The following is an 18,842-nucleotide window of genomic DNA, read 5'->3' as shown; positions in this document are numbered from 1 at the left end:
GGCTCGCTCAGCCGCATGCTGATTGGCTAGAAGCGCCACTGGACGGATGCATGCGCGAGAGGCAGCAAACTCCTGTGTGCTGGGAAAAAGCCGCCGCCGCCTCAGCTTCATTATCCAACACGAATAGAAAAACGTCGAAAAAATACCTCAGTAAGTATAAAATAATTATCTACATTAACGGCATAATATGTCATTGTAGATTCTCCTTGCACTGTAAAAGATATGCGCCGTCGTTGTTACGTTTAAACATGATAATATCAGGTGAAATCTGTTCAGGTCGGCCCGCGCTGTTGCTAAGCAAATGCTCACACAGTGTAGCGCGCACGACGATAACATTCAAATAAATGCGAAAAAGCGCGTGAATGCTTTGCTTGCATCGGTTAGACGACGAGAGTCAAATAAAGAAGTAGAGAGTGCATGCTAATTGAGCTAGATTAGCCTACTATCATGTGCGCATGGGCATCGGTGAACATTGTTTTTTGTTATTGCAGGCATTGGTTCGTTGAACTAGCTTATAGTTATTTGTACACAAACCACGGAATTATTTATCAAGCATATTGTCTTCTATCTTTGTTTTGTTGCTTCTGTTGAATGAGCTTTTAGTGAGGCAAACAGTAGTAATCAATGAGACTTCTGTAGCCAAATGTTAGCAGTGCAGCTAGCAATTAAATCCGATGTTGTTTATGTTATGTAACGTATTTTGGAATAAATGCATTGTAAATTAGCATATGGCAAGAGATATAGACGTATGAAAACGTGGGAGTTGTGTAGGGCTGCTCAGTTTTTAACATTGTTTGGCCTTGCTCGCTAAGATCGTTCATAACATGAAGATAAGAACACATGGCTGGTTTATCGCAATTCTAGTGCAAGGTTACTTAAATATGTGTCTTGGTAAATTAATATGGGAACTGCATCCCAATCCACCAATGTAATTGCTTAATCTAATATAGAGTGTTCAGACAGTGTGCACCAATATTTTCTTTTGCCTTTTAATTGAAGGCAATTAAATGGTTTATGGTTCATGGTTTATGGTTCATGGTTTACTAAACATCTTTTGCAGTTTATTTATTTTGCTATTATTATTATTATGCATTTAAGCCTGAAATGATTTTGTAGCTCCTCAAATGAAATGCATTGGTATGTTTATTTCTAAAGAGGTCTGTAGAGTAAAAAAAAAAGCAGTGGGTGTGTTTCACTTTAAAATGACAGTTTTATACATAATGTCTTGTTTATATTTAAATGCAAATATGTTTCAATGAACTTTATTTGCTTAAGGGATCCCTGAGCGCTGTGATCAAGAATCATCTCTGCATTTTAAGAGGTCACGCCCTACAATAGAGGACTGTAGGTGAGAACACCAATGACAAAAATCAGTGTTTGTTTTTCTGCAAAGTTAACAAAAGTCTCTTAACTAAATAGAAATAAACTTTTTCTAGAGTCTTAGCACTATCAAGTGTTTGTTTTGATCAGAATTTGCAGTGAATATGCACCTGAACAGTCAAATATGAGCACCCTGCAGAGTTTTATTCTTTGTAATTTTATATGGTAAATAGCATCTACTCATAATCTTGCTAATGTTTTTTTTTTTTTTTTTCAGTTGACCACTTTCCTCCCCAGACCAGGGAGCCACAGAGGTCACATTAGCTCAGAGGAAGACACTTAGAATCAGCCATGGGAAAGAAGAACCAGAACCGTGAAGATGATGAGGCTGCTTCCTCAGATGAGGAAGAGTACATCGTGGAGAAGGTCTTGGACAGGAGAGTTGTGAAGGGCCGTGTAGAATATTTCCTCAAGTGGAAAGGCTTTACAGAGTAAGTCAGCATTGCCCTTTACAATAATCTAAAAGCCCAGACACGCTCGCAGTGAAGTTCTTTTTTTTATTAATCTTCACCTAGCTCGAAATATCCGAGCATCCTGACGCCACACACACTGCTGAGAATGCTATTTAGATGAATATGTAAATATGTGCTGCGCGCCTTCCTCTCAATAACAAAATAAACACAAGTGACAGTGCTGAGAAACAGCAGTCAAAGGGATAGTTTTACCAAAAAAGACAATTCTGTAATTTACTCGTTGTTTCAAACCTGTATGAATTTCTTTCTTCTGTTGAACACAAAATAAGTTATTTTGAAGAATGTCAACCAAACAGTTGATGGGCCCCATTGACTTCCATAGTATGTTTTTGTTCCAATACTGTGGAAGTCAATGGGGGTCCATCAACTGTTTGGTTGACATTCTTCAAAATAACTTCTTTTGTGTTCAACAGAAGAGAGAAATTCATGCAGGTTTGGATATGTTTGCACCAGCTCTGCAATTTAGCATTCCAGTCATGTCATGTTTATTTATTTAGCACTTTACACAATAGATTGCTTATAGTTAAGCAGCTCTACAGTATCAAACATGAAAAATGGCTGATTTTGTTTTAAATGAGGTCACACCAGCTCTTTCTTTGATTTTGCTTGAAGTATCTTGGGGCCTTAAGGGTGTCTACGCAATAGAATAGGCTGTTTTCACATCTTAGGAACATGTAGGGTGTTGCTGCATGTAAAAGTCTTAAAATGCATGAAATGACAATGAAACGCGTCAGCAGTTTTTACACTGAGATGCAATGGCCCTGTCTAAATTCTAAACCAAACCATTTAAGAAATTAGTTTTAAGATCAGTCAATTCTTTGCAAGTTTAGTAGTGTGCAAACTTCCTGTTAGTATATCTCATGCACACATGATATAAGGAAATACAATGCTTTTAATTCATCATGGATTGTGCATTGTCTTGCAGCAAACACAACACCTGGGAACCGGAGAAGAATCTGGACTGTCCAGAGCTTATCTCAGAGTTCATGAAAACCTATAAAAAGGGAAGCAGTGGAAGCCCACCCAGCAGCAAGCCCTCCAGCACAGGCTCTTCTTTGGCCCGTCCCAAAGACAGTAGCGGCAGCAGCAGCACAAGCAAGAGGAAAAACTCAGAGGAAGAGAACGGGAGTGGCAGTAAACCCAAAAAGAAAAAGGAGGTACAGGCTTAACAAAAGTTTCAGAGCCCATACTCAAGCTTCATTTGCATGTGATTACCATGCAATATCCATCTCGATAATGTAAATATATCCAGTGGGCTGAAATGAATTCTACATAAATAATTTCTTAAGTGATATTTTTGTGTTGGATTAGTGTATTAAATGTGGTGGTGTTAATGATATTTCTAGTTTGAGTAATTTTAGGGATTTTAATCTTAGTCTTTGTTCTTCTTAGGATGAGATTCTTGTAGCAAGAGGGTTTGAGCGAGGCCTGGAGCCTGAGAAGATTATTGGAGCAACAGACTCTTGTGGAGACCTTATGTTCCTTATGAAGTGGTAAGAAATTTATTTCAATGAAAAATCTGACCATATTCTCTGTCAAAAATTGTCTTCTAAGTAGCCTACCCATGTGAACTGTGAGCCCAGTACTGAATAATAAATAAATAAATGCTAAGAAACAGTTTGTAACATCAACTTATTATTTATTTGATATTACAAACTGTTATATTAACTTAATATTACTAAAGGGATAATATTAATATTAACCTGTTTATTCATGAAATAAAAAATAATCACTGTCAGGACAGATCATCAAACAAAGTGCTTAGAACTATTTTATATTTTAAGAAAATCTGTAAATTTATATGTAAAAAGTCACAGAGTGACTGCTTTGAAAAGTTAGTAATAAAATGAACGACAACGTTTACATAGAAACAGTGGCAGGTCTATAATTTTATACAGATCATTTGACATACAGTATCAGATTTTATGGTTCCGTCCATTGGTGTGGTTATCACTGTCAGTCACGCATTTAAATATGGTTGCCAATCCAGAAACTTTGCAATGTGTTGTTAGCAGCATGAAAATATGTATATATTATATACAGAATGCAAACAAAGATCGCTACCATCATAATCACTGAAGCTTAAATTCAACGCAAGGTACACAAAGTTGCACTCTTGCGAAAACTTCATTCAGGCGGCCACCAAATATTTTCAATGCACGAAAAACCCTGTTAAAATGTGAATTCAGAACTGCTATGTATTTGGCATTTAAATTTGATTTAAATGTAATCACAAGTGGTCTCGATATGCATGTTAATGACAAGGATGTCTCTCGACTGACCAATTGTGATTGGATCACCCGAGATGGATGTTAAGACAATAGTTTCAATGGCCACATTTACACCTGGGATTATGTCTGATTTCATGCAACTGCCCCGTTATTGTTTCATTGTCTGAACTTTGCTCACATTCACACTCCTGCCCTGTGTGAGACTGAAGAACCAATATTCTTTGTCTCAGTTTTACACATATTTACACCTGTACATTTGAAACCCATCATTGTAGTCTCCACTCAGCATTTATTTATATTTGACTTGTTTACAAATATAATTGGAGTTCCTGACTGGTAAACTAACTGTAAAGGCTATATTAAACTTACTAGTGTTGTCACGGTACCAAAATTTCAGTATTCGGTACCAATACCAGTGAAAATCCACGGTTCCCGGTACCAATTTCGGTACCAAAGCTTAATTTAGATTAACCTGTTAAGCTTCACCAGTGCGTCGGCGCACTGAAGCGTTTTTTTTTTTTTATTTAGTTAAAAATTACTATCAGATTTAATGTTATACATTGACAAACTATACATCATTAAAAAGATATAAGACTCAAGTTTCAGTATTTGACCACTATTGTATTCTGAAAAACTTATAGTGACAGTTATGTCTTAATTTGTGTCAGGAGTTATGAAATGAAAAAATGAGTCGATACCTTTAATATGAATTATGACCGTCAGCCGCTTTCATTCATTAAAAAACTCCCGTGCTGTCGTCATGACAGCGATACACAAAACAACGTCCCTCAGGGCTTTAGCTCAAAAATGTGCAGATTTGGAGAAATATTGATATATTTTCATAAGTTTTCATCAGATTTCTATAGACAGGAATAATATTTATTGAATTTATGCCCAAATGCGTCGATGTAATCATTATGAGCGCTGGACACTGTAGTGCTGGGCGGTTTACCGGTTCATACCGAATACCGGTGTTTATTTTTGTTACGATATGAATTTTTAATATACCGCAAAACCGGTGTATGTCGCTTTAATCGGAACGCGGCGCTGCGCAACATAGTCTCACTCCTCATTTACAACACACGTCTGCGGTGCATTACAGCTGCGAAAAGGTTTTATTCCGTCCTCCACGTGGTGCGTCAAAATAGACCAGGCGCCTATATTTAGCGAAGCGGCGCGGAGAGCCGCTTCTGGGAAGCTTCGATCTGAAACACAAGCATTGACTAGAGTGGGCACGAGACGTGTGGGGGTGAGAGTCTTTTTTCTTGCGGCGCGCGTGTTTTTATACTGTATTAACGTATCTGAAGTGAACTGACGGTCTTTAGAAAAGTTTCTTTGTTATTACGATTGAATCTTTCTTTATCTTTCCTGATAAAGCAGTGTTTATGAGCGTTGCTGCTTTGTGTACAGCCGTTACCGGGGAAACCACTGTTTCTGCCGCTCCTAAAGCGCGTCCTGCTGGCACCTCTTTGTAAACAGCCTTGCAAACCTGTATTATTAATATTAGTGGGGATTTTTTCTATAATATTCACTCATGACAATAAAATAGGGCATTATAAGTAAATCTACTGCACTATTTCCTCTCTCACTCAGTAGAAAATGTGGTAAACACCCATCATGCTTGAGAAAAAAAAACACACAAAAAAAAAACGGTAAAAACCGTGAAACCGGTATAATTTAGAAAAAAACCGTGATGTTGATTTTTGGTCAAACCGCCCAGCACTAGGACACTGTGATGTATTGTGTTTTCAATCCATACCAACAGCCTGAGGGCGCTACATTCACAATAATAGTCCATTTATGTAACACGAAGAAGAACCATGATCATGTGACAATCCAGGAAGTCTCGAACACACACAAAGCTATCAGAGATCGTTGTTACATGCAGAAAAAAGACTTTTTGAAGACAATAAACATGATTGAAATGATATTTGGTTTACCTGTGTTCTTCAAATAATGTCAGGTATTTCCATAATAATAGATTATATTTATAATGTATTGCTAATCGATATAGACTTTATCATTGTGCAGAATAATAAAAAATATATATTTTCTGTCTGATTTTTTAATCTGAAGCGAAATTATATCACAGAAGATTATTTAAAACACTCTACTTGCGTTATAAATTAAGTTTGAAGCAGAAAAATGTTTTTAATCTCATAAATTGTCGTGTATTGATGGTGTGCTAAGCTAACATGCTAGCTAGCTCTAGGTGCACCTGCCACATATTGCAGTTATCCTTTTATAATTTTTTTCTAAATATGCTTACTAAAATGTTTCATTATTCAAGCAGGGCATTTGATCCAGTTTTTAAATGTTAAGTAAGAACTTTGATAAAAGAAATTAGGGGATTGAAACCCTATGAATAGCCACTTTTAGCCAGTCGTTAGTAACTATAATGCAGACAAAAGAAATGCATATTTACAGCCATAACCAGGCTGGAGAGGTGTTAATGTGTGCAGGGGGAGACTGAGACTGAATGGGGCTCGTTTGCACCACAAAACACTAGAGACAATATACTGGATAGATGGTTAGAAGATGGCAATAAACATCAGAAGCATCTTTAACGTCAAATCAAAATAAAGTCAACTGACATGGTCTTGAAAAACATGTAACTAAATACAGAGTTTTGGACTTATTATCTTCAGATTTTAAACATAAAATGTTTAGACATGTGGCTTTAGCTGTAGTGCATTTCTAGATTGCTCCAGTGCCAACTTCAATTTTATTTTCATGAGGATGTTTCATAAAAAATAATTTCTAATAACTTTACAAAACTTTGAAGCTATTTATAACAATTTTTTTTCATTATGACAATAATTAATTCTACATTTACAATAAACTGCCAGGTGTCAGCTTTCAAATGAGATCATACTTGTGCTTTTAGTGCAAAGGGTTCATGAACTGTATCTTTTTAAGTTTGGGTATGTCATTTCTGGGGATTTTTCAAAAGTGGCGTTGCAGCTTAACAGGTTAAATTTACATAGGCTAATTATATTAAAGTGTATATCACAGTTACAAAGATGGAAACTGTAGTATTAAAAACACTTTACAATAAGATTCCATTTGTTAGATAACATTAGATAAAATGACCTAACAATAAACAATAGTTATATACTGTCACAATTATTCTCCTTGGGGTTAATTTAAAAATACATTTTTAAAATCAAGTTAATCAAGTTAACATTATTTGTGTTAACATTATTTAATGCACAATGAATGAAGTGAACAAACATGACCAATCAAGTGTTTGTATTAAATAGGGCTTGCATAGACTAGTCGAGTAGTCGATAGATCGACTACTTCAACCACTATTCGACGCCGTCGGAAACAATCGACTACTCGAGCGTCCATTAACAATAAATGAATTAAAAATGACGAACGTCACCAACAGACAACACACGTCAGATGTGTGGAAGTATTTCATCAAGCATGACAAAAATATAGTAATTGGCCAACTCTGCAAGAGGCCGTTCACATATTGCGTCTAAAAACGTGTGGAAAGCGCGGCCGTGCCGCTGTCTCCTACAAGCGCTTGCGCTCCCGCTCCCGTGGCGTCTGTCGTTGCTATGCAACCAACCATGAACTGCGCTCTCCATGATGACGACGAAGAAGTATCAGCAAAGGATTAATTGATTTCTAGCCCTTGCATTAGCTTTACTACTATATATATTTCTGGAGATGAGAAGGAAAAACCCGCCTGGAAAAACTAGCGCACCACGTTGCTTCCATTATGAACGCGCTCGCCGCGCGCCTACATTTGAAATGTCGACCTTGAGCGCGAAAAAGACGCGATATGTGAACGGCCCCGTCTGAAATGAAAGGTAAGAACGGCTATTTATTTGGCTTTAGACTGTTACATGAAAATTTTAAAATGAAATGTCATAATTATAATGTTTTGAGAGTTTACTTATGTAATTGTTGCATTAGGCTATGAATTAATAATGTTTATTGATAAGATCTAGCTATTTCATGTCTTTTCATTTACAGTAGCATGAACCACGAGTAGTCGAGTAACTCGAGTATTGTTTTGATAGGAAATCGACTAGCAGAAATCAGTAGTCGTGCAACCCCTAGTATTAAATAACATTCACAAACATTAATTAATGTTGTAAAAATATATTGTTCACTCAATGTGTTGATGTTAGATAACACATTAAGTGATGTTAATGAATGGTATCTTATTGTAGCGTTACCAAACTATACAGGAGATAAAACGTGTTTTATTTGACTTGACTGTACTTTTATTTAATCCAAAACTGCATTCATATTTAATTTTAAAAGGGCTTTTTAAACCTGCTAAGAGTTATCCAGCCAAGAATAAGACTAGAACTGCTTTTCTGACGGACTGATATTAATGACGGCTTTTTATTTCTCATCTCCATAAATATATCTAGTAGTAAAGCTAATGCAAGGGCTAGAAACAATTAATTCTTTGCTAATACTTCCTCGTCATCATGGAGAGCGCAGTTCGCACCGCTTTTTCCTTTCCACAAGCGCTTGTTCTCCCGTGGCGTCTGTCGTTGCTATGCATCCATGAACATACACGCATGCGCATCAAGTACCGGGTTTGAGAAAACCTGGTACCGTGACGTTTAAAAAATTTTTAGTACCGAAGTACCGGGTCTTTTGACAACACTAAAACTTACCATACATGACAAATGATCACACTTTAATGGACTACAGAAGTTACACAAACAATAGCCGCTTTTCCGAGCTCGAGTGGAAATATAACTGGAGCCGTTCCTTACCAATCTTTGAACTGTTTGGCCCGATGGTGGAAAAGTGCCTACTGAGTCCTAAAGCATATTCCTTTTATGATATTGTGTTGGTATTCTTCATAGATTGCGGCAGAAAATACAGTTTATTACAGATGTAGCCTTTTGCATCATATAGCATGCATTATAAACCGAACATTATCCTACTTGTCCATTGCCTAAATGTTCCATTGGTCAAATGTTACTAGCTATACACTGACATAATACAATAAATCAGGGTTCACCAATCTCGGTCCTGGAGGGCCGCTGTCCTGTAGAGTTTAGCTCCAACCCCAATTAAACACACCTGAACCAGCTAATCAAGGTCTCACTAGGCATACTAGACTTTAGCTGGTTGGAGCTAAACTCTGCAGGACAGCTGCCCTCCAGGACCGAGATTGGTGAACCCTGCAATAAATCATAATTAAACTACATAGTTGCATAATAAATGACAAAAAATCAGATTTTTTGCATATTTCTGTTGTTCACTGCTTTCACAAATTTGTAAATGACTAGGCCTATCTCTGTAACATTTCTAATATAAAGCTGTGGTCAAATTTGATTCATAGCTTCATATATAACCCTGAATATATTTTCAGGGTTTCTGTGGGTCCTTAATTCAATTTGATTGAATTTAAGGCCATAAAGTGTCTAAAATATCTTAAGTGGGTTAACAGGAGTCTTAAATTTTGGGACAGAGAAACTTGAATCATGATGCAGCCTAATGTGATTATTAAACTTCAAAAGGGCTATGATTTTAATAAGTATGAGCGCTTCACTTTCAAAGTAAAAATGTTCTACAGGGTCTGTTTCAGAGGAGTTCACAATCAATGAATCACTATTGATGAATTGATATTAATGTCTTTACTGTAGGGTGTTAATATTGTAATTAGGGCTGTCACTTTACGTTCGAAAATCGATTGCACAATCGATCGGACCAACCAGCACAAGTTTCGAAAACGAAAATAGGGAATCGATTTTAACGGTCTTTTCTCTGAACGCGTCCAGCTCGTCACGATACGCCCGCAGTGAACGCGCGTCACACAGCAACTCTGACGCCTCATTCCCGCAGGAATTTTTTACGCGCATAACGCGTCTTTGCATTGACTTAACATTGAAATCACTCGCGCCTGACGCGCTATTCGCGTCCGTTGTGAACACACCATGACAAACACACATTATACTTCTGCATAATGTTTCTATATTTAGGCCTACTACAAAAATGTGAATTCTGCCGGTATTCAGACAGTCTCATGCATACAGATACAGATTCGGGCTACGGTCAACAATCGCCTACGTAGGCAACATTTGTTTGACTTTTCTAACCGTAAACACAGGCACGTTGAAGACTGCAATGTTTTTCATTGATGTTATGGCTGTCCACTCTGCTTATTGCTTTTCGAGAATGTTGCACTCCTGTTTGTCATTGTGCACGAAACTTCACGCCAATAAATCAACAGGAATATTGCTGACTTGTGCGCGTCTCAAGCGCCCTGTTTACGTTCGTCCTAATGCCTGTTAGTTGTCCGTGGATTTGCCCATATTTGGCGTTTAAAATGGAAACGTCTTTAGACATGAAAAATCGATTTTACAATCGATTCAATGAACACATGTCTCAAAAATCGAACAGGATTTTTTCACAAAAGTGACAGCCCTAATTGTAATGTATTGAAGATGAGCAGCTGGGAGTAGTAAAGCATAGGCATTTCAAAGTTAGAGTCCCAGTGTATATAATTGTTTATAATTAAAAAATAAAAAAAAATATATATATATTTTTAAAGGTTGTTGTTGGTGTTTTAGTTGCACAACAATCTAAATCTGGCTTTTAATTGAATCTAAACTCTTGCAGCTTCTCTCTGGGCCGCCCAAAGACCAATAACATAATTTAACACATTCAATATACAGATTTGACTAGTGTCTGCACAATAATCTTTTTATTGTCTTTCTTTAAACACAATATTACACCAGAAATTTGTCTGTATTGATATATTAGTACATAAACTAATTTCAATACTGACTAAAACGTCAGTTACCCTGTTGAAGTTGGTTGATTGTGCCCCAGCCTAAGTAAAAGATCCTGAGTGATGTTATTTGAGATTGTAATTGAGCATATTTGCTCTGGTTTGACTTAATCGACAGAATTTTATTTGCACAGAAACACTGATTTTTATGACAGTAAAATATGTATCTGCTCTAGTATACGATTGAAGTTAAGCCGCGTTTCCACCGAAATTACCCGGAACTTTTTTTGCCCCAGACCGGTTGCTTTCTGCGTTTACACCGCGGTCTAAAGTACCGGGAAGGTAAACTGCGCGCAACTGCTCCTCCCAGTCTGCGACGGACAGTAATCAGTTTTGAGCGCCACATTTATAATAAGTATGGAGGAGATTCAAACTGTGCTGCAGTTATGTATTGGTTTACTAACGAGGTAATTAACAAAACAAAATAGACGAGCACTGATACTAAAGCGTGTTCAGAAAGCTCGTATGCGTATAAAATTAGACAACCTATGTTATCAGTTATTGTGAGATGCCTGGGACGAACGCGCAAAAATTTCCTCTTTCGCAAATACGCTTAAAGCCTGAACCCCGTCTATCAATCATAAATAGTGACAGTCTTGTAAATAGTTCTTTGTTACTAACCTCAAAGCGCTATTTCAATCCTGTTATAGTAAATTTGTAACATGGTTTGGAGTGCCTTGCAATAGATGACAATGTGTAAACATAATGACTTAATAATAAAAGCTGTGGCAGAAAAGAGACGAGCACTGATAAAGCGTGTTCAGTAAGCTCGTAATGCTAACGGTAGATATTAAATTTGTATGTTATCAGCTAATGCGGCTGGGACGAACGTGCAGAAAGTTTCCTCTTCCACAAATACCCTTAAAGGGATAGTTCACTTTGAAATTAAATTTTGGTATGTATTAGCTTACCTCAAGGGCATCCAAGATGTAGGTGTCTTTTTTTCCGCAGTAGTTTCAATTTTGATATTTTTAGGTCAAACCATTCTTGTCTTTCAGTCATATCATGCAGGTCTATGGTCACCCCCTCAAAGAGCATGCACACAGTCCAAATTAAACAATTCCCCATCGTCCAAATTAAACAATTCCCCATCGTAAGTACACATTGATGGCCTAAGACACGAAACGAGCGGTTTGTGTGAGAAAACGAACAGTATTTATATCGTTTTTACATCTTATAACACAGCCACGTCCAAGTGATCTGAGGGCGTGCGCGCATCCTGGTGTGTGACGTGTATGCAGACTGGTGCATAGATATATATACACTAGATGTCGCCTTGTCTACGGCAGTTCATTGGAACAAATGTCTTTAAGGCGGATCTAGTGTATATATATCTATGCACCAGTCTGCGCACACGTCACACACCAGGATGCGCCCGCGCCCTCATATCACTTGGACGTGGCTGTGTTACAAGAGGTATAAACGATATAAATACTGTTCGTTTTCTCACACAAACCGCTCGTTTCGTGTCTTAGGCCATCAATGTGTACTTACGATGGGGAATTGTTTAATTTGGACGATGGGGAATTGTTTAATTTGGACTGTGTGCATGCTCTTTGAGGGGGTGACCATAGACCTGCATGATATGACTGTCAGACAAGAATGGTTTGACCTAAAAATATCAAAATTGAAACTACTGCGGAAAAAAAGACACCTACATCTTGGATGCCCTTGAGGTAAGCTAAAACATACCAAATTTTTATTTCAAAGTGAACTATCCCTTTAATAAAGCCTGAAACTCGTCGCCAGTCCACCAGTTTTTTTTATTAAATTCCATATTTGCAGACAGACAACTCTTACTGCATGAAGCCACGACACGAACCGCAATAGATTTTTTAAAAAGGGAGGTTAAAAATAAATAAAATGCTGCGTGGAGTCATCCAACCAAAATGCGGCGTGAACACAACCAATCAGCTTGTGCAGCGCACAAGTCCCACCCCTGAAAGTTCCTGAACTTTGAAAAAGTACTACCTTATGAGCAGGGACTATCGGAGGGGGAAATATTTACCTGGAGCTTCATTTAGACCCTGGTTCCTGCGGTGTAAACACATCGAGTACCAGCCCAAAGTTCCTAGTTCCTGGGGAAAGTTCCTGCGGTGGAAACGCGGCTTTAGTCAATCATGAGGTCTTTACTTCCAGACATCTTTATAAATGATAAAGCTCTCCTAAATGAACTTGGTGCAGGAAGCTTTATCAAACAAGTGTATTTAAGGAATTTAATGTCACACCAAGTGATTTTTTTTTTTTTATCCTTTTTTATTAGAACTAGAGCTTATTCAGTGCAGGATGATGTATAACCTTGTGCAATTGACCAATTAATGCAAATTTTACTGATGTCCCACCACAGGAAGGACTCTGATGAGGCTGACCTTGTGCTCGCAAAGGAAGCCAATCACAAGTGCCCACAGATCGTCATTGCCTTCTATGAGGAGCGTCTGACCTGGCATGAAGACGGCGATAAGAAGGAAAAGAGTGCCACGGCTGTTTAGATGGCTGTTTAGATGGGAGGAAAGACACAGTCCTCCAAACCTTGTGTTCTTCGTCGCGCCGGTGACACTCTCATAGCCAACTTTTAACGGACCATTTAGAAAAAGAAACAGCCAGCGAGTAATGGAGGTTACTGCCCACCTTGAAAACCTCTGCCCACCCTTCATGAAACAGCATCACTCACCAGACAAACCGAAAGGCCATGGCGAACTGTGGCAGCAGCGGAGAGCGGTGGAATGTGATCTCTTTTCTCTTACTCTTTCTGATCTTCCTTCTTTTTTGTCATTTATTTGTGTATTTGTGCCCCTACAACTATGTTCTTATGATGTATTGTGTGCTAGTGTAGATGTGAAACCATGAAAACCCACATGCCAACCTTTTAACTTTATTCTCATCTGATTTCGTAGTATTGCTGACATGACTGAAAAAAAAAACGGTTGATGGTCAGTGTTCATCTATAACGCTGGATAAAGGGTTTTTCCAATAAGGTAGAAAGAATTTTGCTGTATCACAATTTTTAACTGTAATAATGATCCATGTGGGCCAGAATCCTGTGATTGATTTTTTTTATTTTTATTTTTTTTGCTTCTAAATGTCAGTAAAGCCACATAACAGAACTTTACCTTATGATAACCTGCCCTGATTAAAATTAGGAAAATTATTGGCATCCATTTATTTTTTTACTTTATCCCTCTAACGTGTAAAAATTATATAACTTTTCTAGCGTCAAAATTGGCCCTTTTTAACCATTCTTAATCTTTAAACTCGTCACTCTTGCTTGTAGGAGGGCAGACAATCGTCATCACCTGATTGTGAAATGGGACATTTTTTAATCGGTTTCCACAATTTTTCCTTGATATTCATAAGTCTAACTGACATACTCCCTCTTGTGGCTGATTTTGGTGAACACATTCCCTGTTTGACCTCATGAACTCGTTCACGTGGTAGTTTAAGCATATGTCAGGTTCTTATTACTTTTTTAACCTAGAGTTGACTCAATAAAACTGTTTATCAAGGTCACGTGACTACACTGGAGTTTTGTGCTCTGTAGAGCTTTTTTGTTTTTACAGAGCATAACTGAACAAAGCTACTTTAAAATCATTTACAACAGGAAAAGTCTTTTATTTTAAACCTATAGACATAGTCCACTGGCAGTAGAATAGTGGGAAAGTTTTAATTTGAGATGGAATTGTTTGTAATGGGGGAAAAGTTTTTAAATGGTTGAACATGGTTACAAGTAAACAATAATAAAAAAAAAAAATTGGGTATGTTTTTTGTTGTATTGCAAAAGGACCATCCTTGACATGATCATTTCCACAGATGACTCAGTTCTAGCAGTTGATTTTAAAATGTGCAACAATAGATGTCTTGCTATGTTATGTGCACAGCCTTTTTTTTTTTTAAATGTCCTGTACCAAATTGTAGTAAATCAAGTTTTCAACACTAACAGTTGAATGTTTTTGGAAACCCTCAACCCTGGCTTTTTGACTCCGGTCATACTAAATAAATTCATTGTAGTGCTGAGATTATGCCAGTTTCACTCTATGCAATGTTGGAAAAAACAAATTTGAAAAATCCTATTTTTAGTACAGTTGTAATTGCAGTGCAGTAATAAGTTTGACCTGATGCTGTGCTGATGTGTACCAGCAGATGTCATAATGGAGCAACTCTTGCCTGTTTGTTTCTATGGTTTCTACTAATAGAATACTTAACAGTAATTAAGTAATACTAGCAGGTTAAAACCTAGAAGAATAAGAATTCATGGGTATATTTGAACTTCAAATTCAAAGTGAAATATTTTGCTTATAAATGCATATGCATATATAATTCATAATGCATACTTGAGAGCTCATATATCTACTTTTCTCTATTTTGACTTAGTCTTGAAGCAGTTTAATGCCAATTTCAGTCATTTTCACTCAGTTTCATGCAACTTCCCCATGTTTGAATGCCTTAGTCTGCATTTATCTTTCAGATGACGGTATGCTGTTGCACAGGCACTAGCCCTCCTGCAGATTCTAGCCTCAACACACTTCCAGTTCAGCCTCTTCCTTTTGTATTCGGTCTCTGAGACATTTGGACTACTGTGAATGTGACTCGTAGCTCCTTCATGGCCTCAGCTCCACACAGTCCAGCGTCTGAGCCGGAACCCCTCCCTTTAATACCGCTTTCTCGACTACCTCAGTGGCAGTGGAATTTTCCAAAGGGGAAAAGGGGAAGCGGTTCAGCTCTGAAAAGGAATGCAGAGGTCACTAGTAAATTTTCAGCCCCGGGGAGCAGAAGTCTCATCAGATAACTGAGAGGCTGCATTTAAGCTTTATGAAACACTGGAGAGCTGAGCCTGTCACACGCGCACTGCTCCACCAGGACTCAAGGAATGTTAGATCAGGAAAGGAGAAGTATAGAAACTATAAAGTCACATTGACAAAAATACACTTAAAAAACGTTCACAACAAGGACGCTAACTACAACGACATCTATATTATCGTCCACACCAACGCACGATAAAGTAATGTTTATTACAAGCGCGTTCTGCAGTTTTGGTCGTCAACTTTAAATGCTCGAGCTCTTTACAGCAGAATGGATTCTGATTGGCTGTCAATGTTTTTCTCGTTCATCAGCTGAAAAAAAAAAAATCGTTCGAAAACGATATCGTTCATCATTATATTTGTGATGTAGGCCTAATCATTATAGTTGTGATGTGGACTCTGTTTTTTTAACGTCATCGTTATAGTAGCCCACTGTGAACTGGCCTTAATGAACAAAATACGGTTGAAATAGAACATTTTGTGAGTGAGTTTAAATGAATAGTTCAACAAAAATAAAAATTCTATAGGCCTACTCTCTTTAAAATAAAGGCTTCAAAAAGGGAGTTTTCGCAGTGATGCAGTAGAATAACCATTTTGGGCTCCCCAAAGAACCTTTCAGTAAAGAACTGTGAAGAACAAAAAAAAAAAAAAAAAATCTAAAGAACCTTTTGCAAAATGGAAAGGTCCATAGATTTGAAAAGTTCTTAATGGAACCATATGCCATAAAGAGCCTATATACAGACCCAGCAGGATTTGCACCTGCCCACACTGCCAAAAGAACCAAAACCTGGTTCAATGACCATGGTATCACTGTGTAATTACTGTGATTTCATGCAATATTCTAATTTTTTTAAATCCTGTTTGCGTGGGTTTTATGAGCTGGAAGCCCAAATTATGTACAAATAAACAACTAAATACTTGAAATTGTTTAAGTTGTGGGCCCTGAATCTACAATCTATGGGAGTTTAACGTTTTGAATGGAATTATGGAAATAAATAAACTTTTCCATGATATTAAATTTTTTTGGAAAGGGTCTGTATTTAAGAGTGTAATCAAACCTGAATGACATTCATTTGTGAAACAAAGCTATTTTTGAAGAAAGTAAGTCATACATGGCTTTGGAACAACATGAGGGAGAGTAAATGATGTCAAATTTTTCATTTTTGGTGAACTATCCCATTAAAGTCATAATCCCCATGGTGAAACCCACAATGCTGAACTACGTGCAGGACGTTGAGGCTTGCCTGAGCGACGTTTTTCCCCATAAGGAAAGAGTGCACGCTTTGAATATGTTTGCTGAAGCAAAAAAAAAAAAAAAAGTCTGCAAGCAGCGAATAGAGTCAGTGTGCAAGATTTCTGGGATGCATGTGGTCCGATGGGTTTTCGGTGCACATAAGCTCAAATAGATGGCTGTCAAGGGGACCACTGAACAGCTGTGGGCGAGGGCTGGAGTTTGGGAGGGGAAGACTGCAGCAGTGTGTTCGATCCACACTGCACCACCATCCAAACAGCCTAAACGCACACACAAAGTGCGCTCGAGCGCCGTCGCTTTCGTTTGGAGTCCTGTAGGCCTCAGAAGTACGATATGAGACCTTTCTCGAATCCCTTTCCAAACCTAAACGCACACAAAAGCGCCATTACGCCATGATTCTGCTGAATTGTAGTGCAGTATTATGTGCGGCGTCATTAAGAACGCAAGGTCACGCCATTAGCCGCGACCTTTCGAGACACTTATCGCCCCTCTATTGGGTTGTTGTTCGAGCCGTGCATCGTGATGGCGCAGCAATGCTCTTTGGGCCTCAGTTGCGTTTAAAGCGCAGCAAAGCTTGGAGAAACAAAGCCCAGCCTCTCCCCAGCAGCCCCCACCCTGGAGCGAGCAGTCCTCCTCCACCCCCATCTCTTCCCCGAGCCAGGGGAGTGAGAGAATTATGGCCGCCATAAAAGGCAGATAATGCATTGTTAACTAATTCTGTCTGCTCAGAGCTGATGTATCCACTGCTCTAAATCTCCATGCCTCCAATAAAATGCAAATGCTAATGCTCGCCCTCCACGAGCTGATATCATTTTTAACAGGCCGGAGGTAAAAGCTGAGATAGGGTGGGGCAGGGGACGACATAGACAGCGTGAGGTTTGCTATCCGGTAGGAAGAAGAAGATACAGCGAGACGAGAAAGCCTATTAGAGCTGCGTTTAATAGCAAAGCTCTCTATGAACGCCAGGTTCTGGTGCTCTAGCTTTTGGAGGCAGGGAGCTGAATGAGCACAGAGTAAATGTCAGTGTGTATTGCTCTATGAACTGATTCATGGGCTTTTTTAAATTAGCTTTGAGCAAATCATTACATTACTTTGTATGTATTATTTACAGCGCACTGCACGACGAGTTTCGGTATTGAAATATTACATCCCTTAAGGACATTCTAATTATAAAAATCTGGGCATCTAAATCATAAATATTCATTTGAATACTTTCATTAAGATTTGTGGTACATTTGGCTATGATCTGGTTGTGACCAATATTTGATATTTTTTAAATTGCAATATATCAACTAGGCTATATACTATATATATATATATATATATATATATATACACACACACACACAATGAAATCATGTTTACAGTCCTGCAGTTTAATTTCTTTGAGATTATGTTCTGTAATTAACAAAGACGATCCCAGTACTCAGCGTCGCTCTGTAACCTGCTGGGACTTCTAAATATTGATTCAGATCTATACTTTAATTACAAAATGGCAGTTTTCTGTCATTTGTTAATGATGGCTGATTTGTGTCCCTTCTACGCTTGCCGTGTTCTGTAATTAGACTGTAAACTCACTTTCACTGGGGGTGTTAAAGATGAGAGAGAAAGAATAAAAGAGATAATGTCAAGCCGTCATTAGCTGAAAATGTTTATTTCAAGCTTTTAAACTCCATGGAATTATTCTTACAACAGAATTAAACCAGCCTTGCAATTACACATCCACATTAATATATTTATTTATATGATTTATGTAACGTCCGTCTGCAAATGTGTTGCGGCTGACCTCCTCTGGCATAAAAATTGACCACTCTGCTGATATAGCCTCATCATAGTAGGCCAAATTCACTTCGATATGTTGGTTTCAATTGCTTTTCGTTTAGTAGTATTGCCCTGGTTTTCTCTGATGACTGTTATTTAATGCTTATAAGC

The 18,842-nt window shown here is 37.9% G+C and overlaps 1 protein-coding gene across 1 annotated transcript; it reads left to right on the top strand.

Moving 5' to 3' along the window:
* The first annotated feature begins 45 nt into the window (after positions 1-45).
* Positions 46-14,877, top strand: cbx5 (chromobox homolog 5 (HP1 alpha homolog, Drosophila)). Its single transcript, XM_081387206.1, has 6 exons — positions 46-150; positions 1,276-1,348; positions 1,598-1,811; positions 2,779-3,010; positions 3,246-3,346; positions 13,210-14,877. Exons 3-6 carry the CDS (start codon positions 1,672-1,674, stop codon positions 13,349-13,351), a joined length of 615 nt encoding a protein of 204 aa, XP_081243332.1. The 5' UTR covers positions 46-150; positions 1,276-1,348; positions 1,598-1,671; the 3' UTR covers positions 13,352-14,877.
* The last annotated feature ends 3,965 nt before the right edge of the window (positions 14,878-18,842 follow it).

This window comes from Scardinius erythrophthalmus (genome assembly GCF_964197995.2).
Source record: "Scardinius erythrophthalmus genome assembly, chromosome: 15".
Taxonomy (NCBI): Eukaryota; Metazoa; Chordata; class Actinopteri; order Cypriniformes; family Leuciscidae; genus Scardinius; species Scardinius erythrophthalmus.
Note: the sequence above shows the minus strand (reverse complement) of the source record. Positions and strands in the feature narration are given on the sequence as shown.

Excerpts from the sequence above, each read along its gene's own strand:
- cbx5 (XM_081387206.1), top strand. The coding sequence starts at position 1,672 with ATGGGAAAGAAGAACCAGAACCGTGAAGATGATGAGGCTGCTTCCTCA. Across the intron at positions 1,812-2,778 it reads AAGTGGAAAGGCTTTACAGA|CAAACACAACACCTGGGAAC; the intron begins GTAAGTCAGCAT and ends ATTGTCTTGCAG. Across the intron at positions 3,347-13,209 it reads CTTATGTTCCTTATGAAGTG|GAAGGACTCTGATGAGGCTG; the intron begins GTAAGAAATTTA and ends GTCCCACCACAG.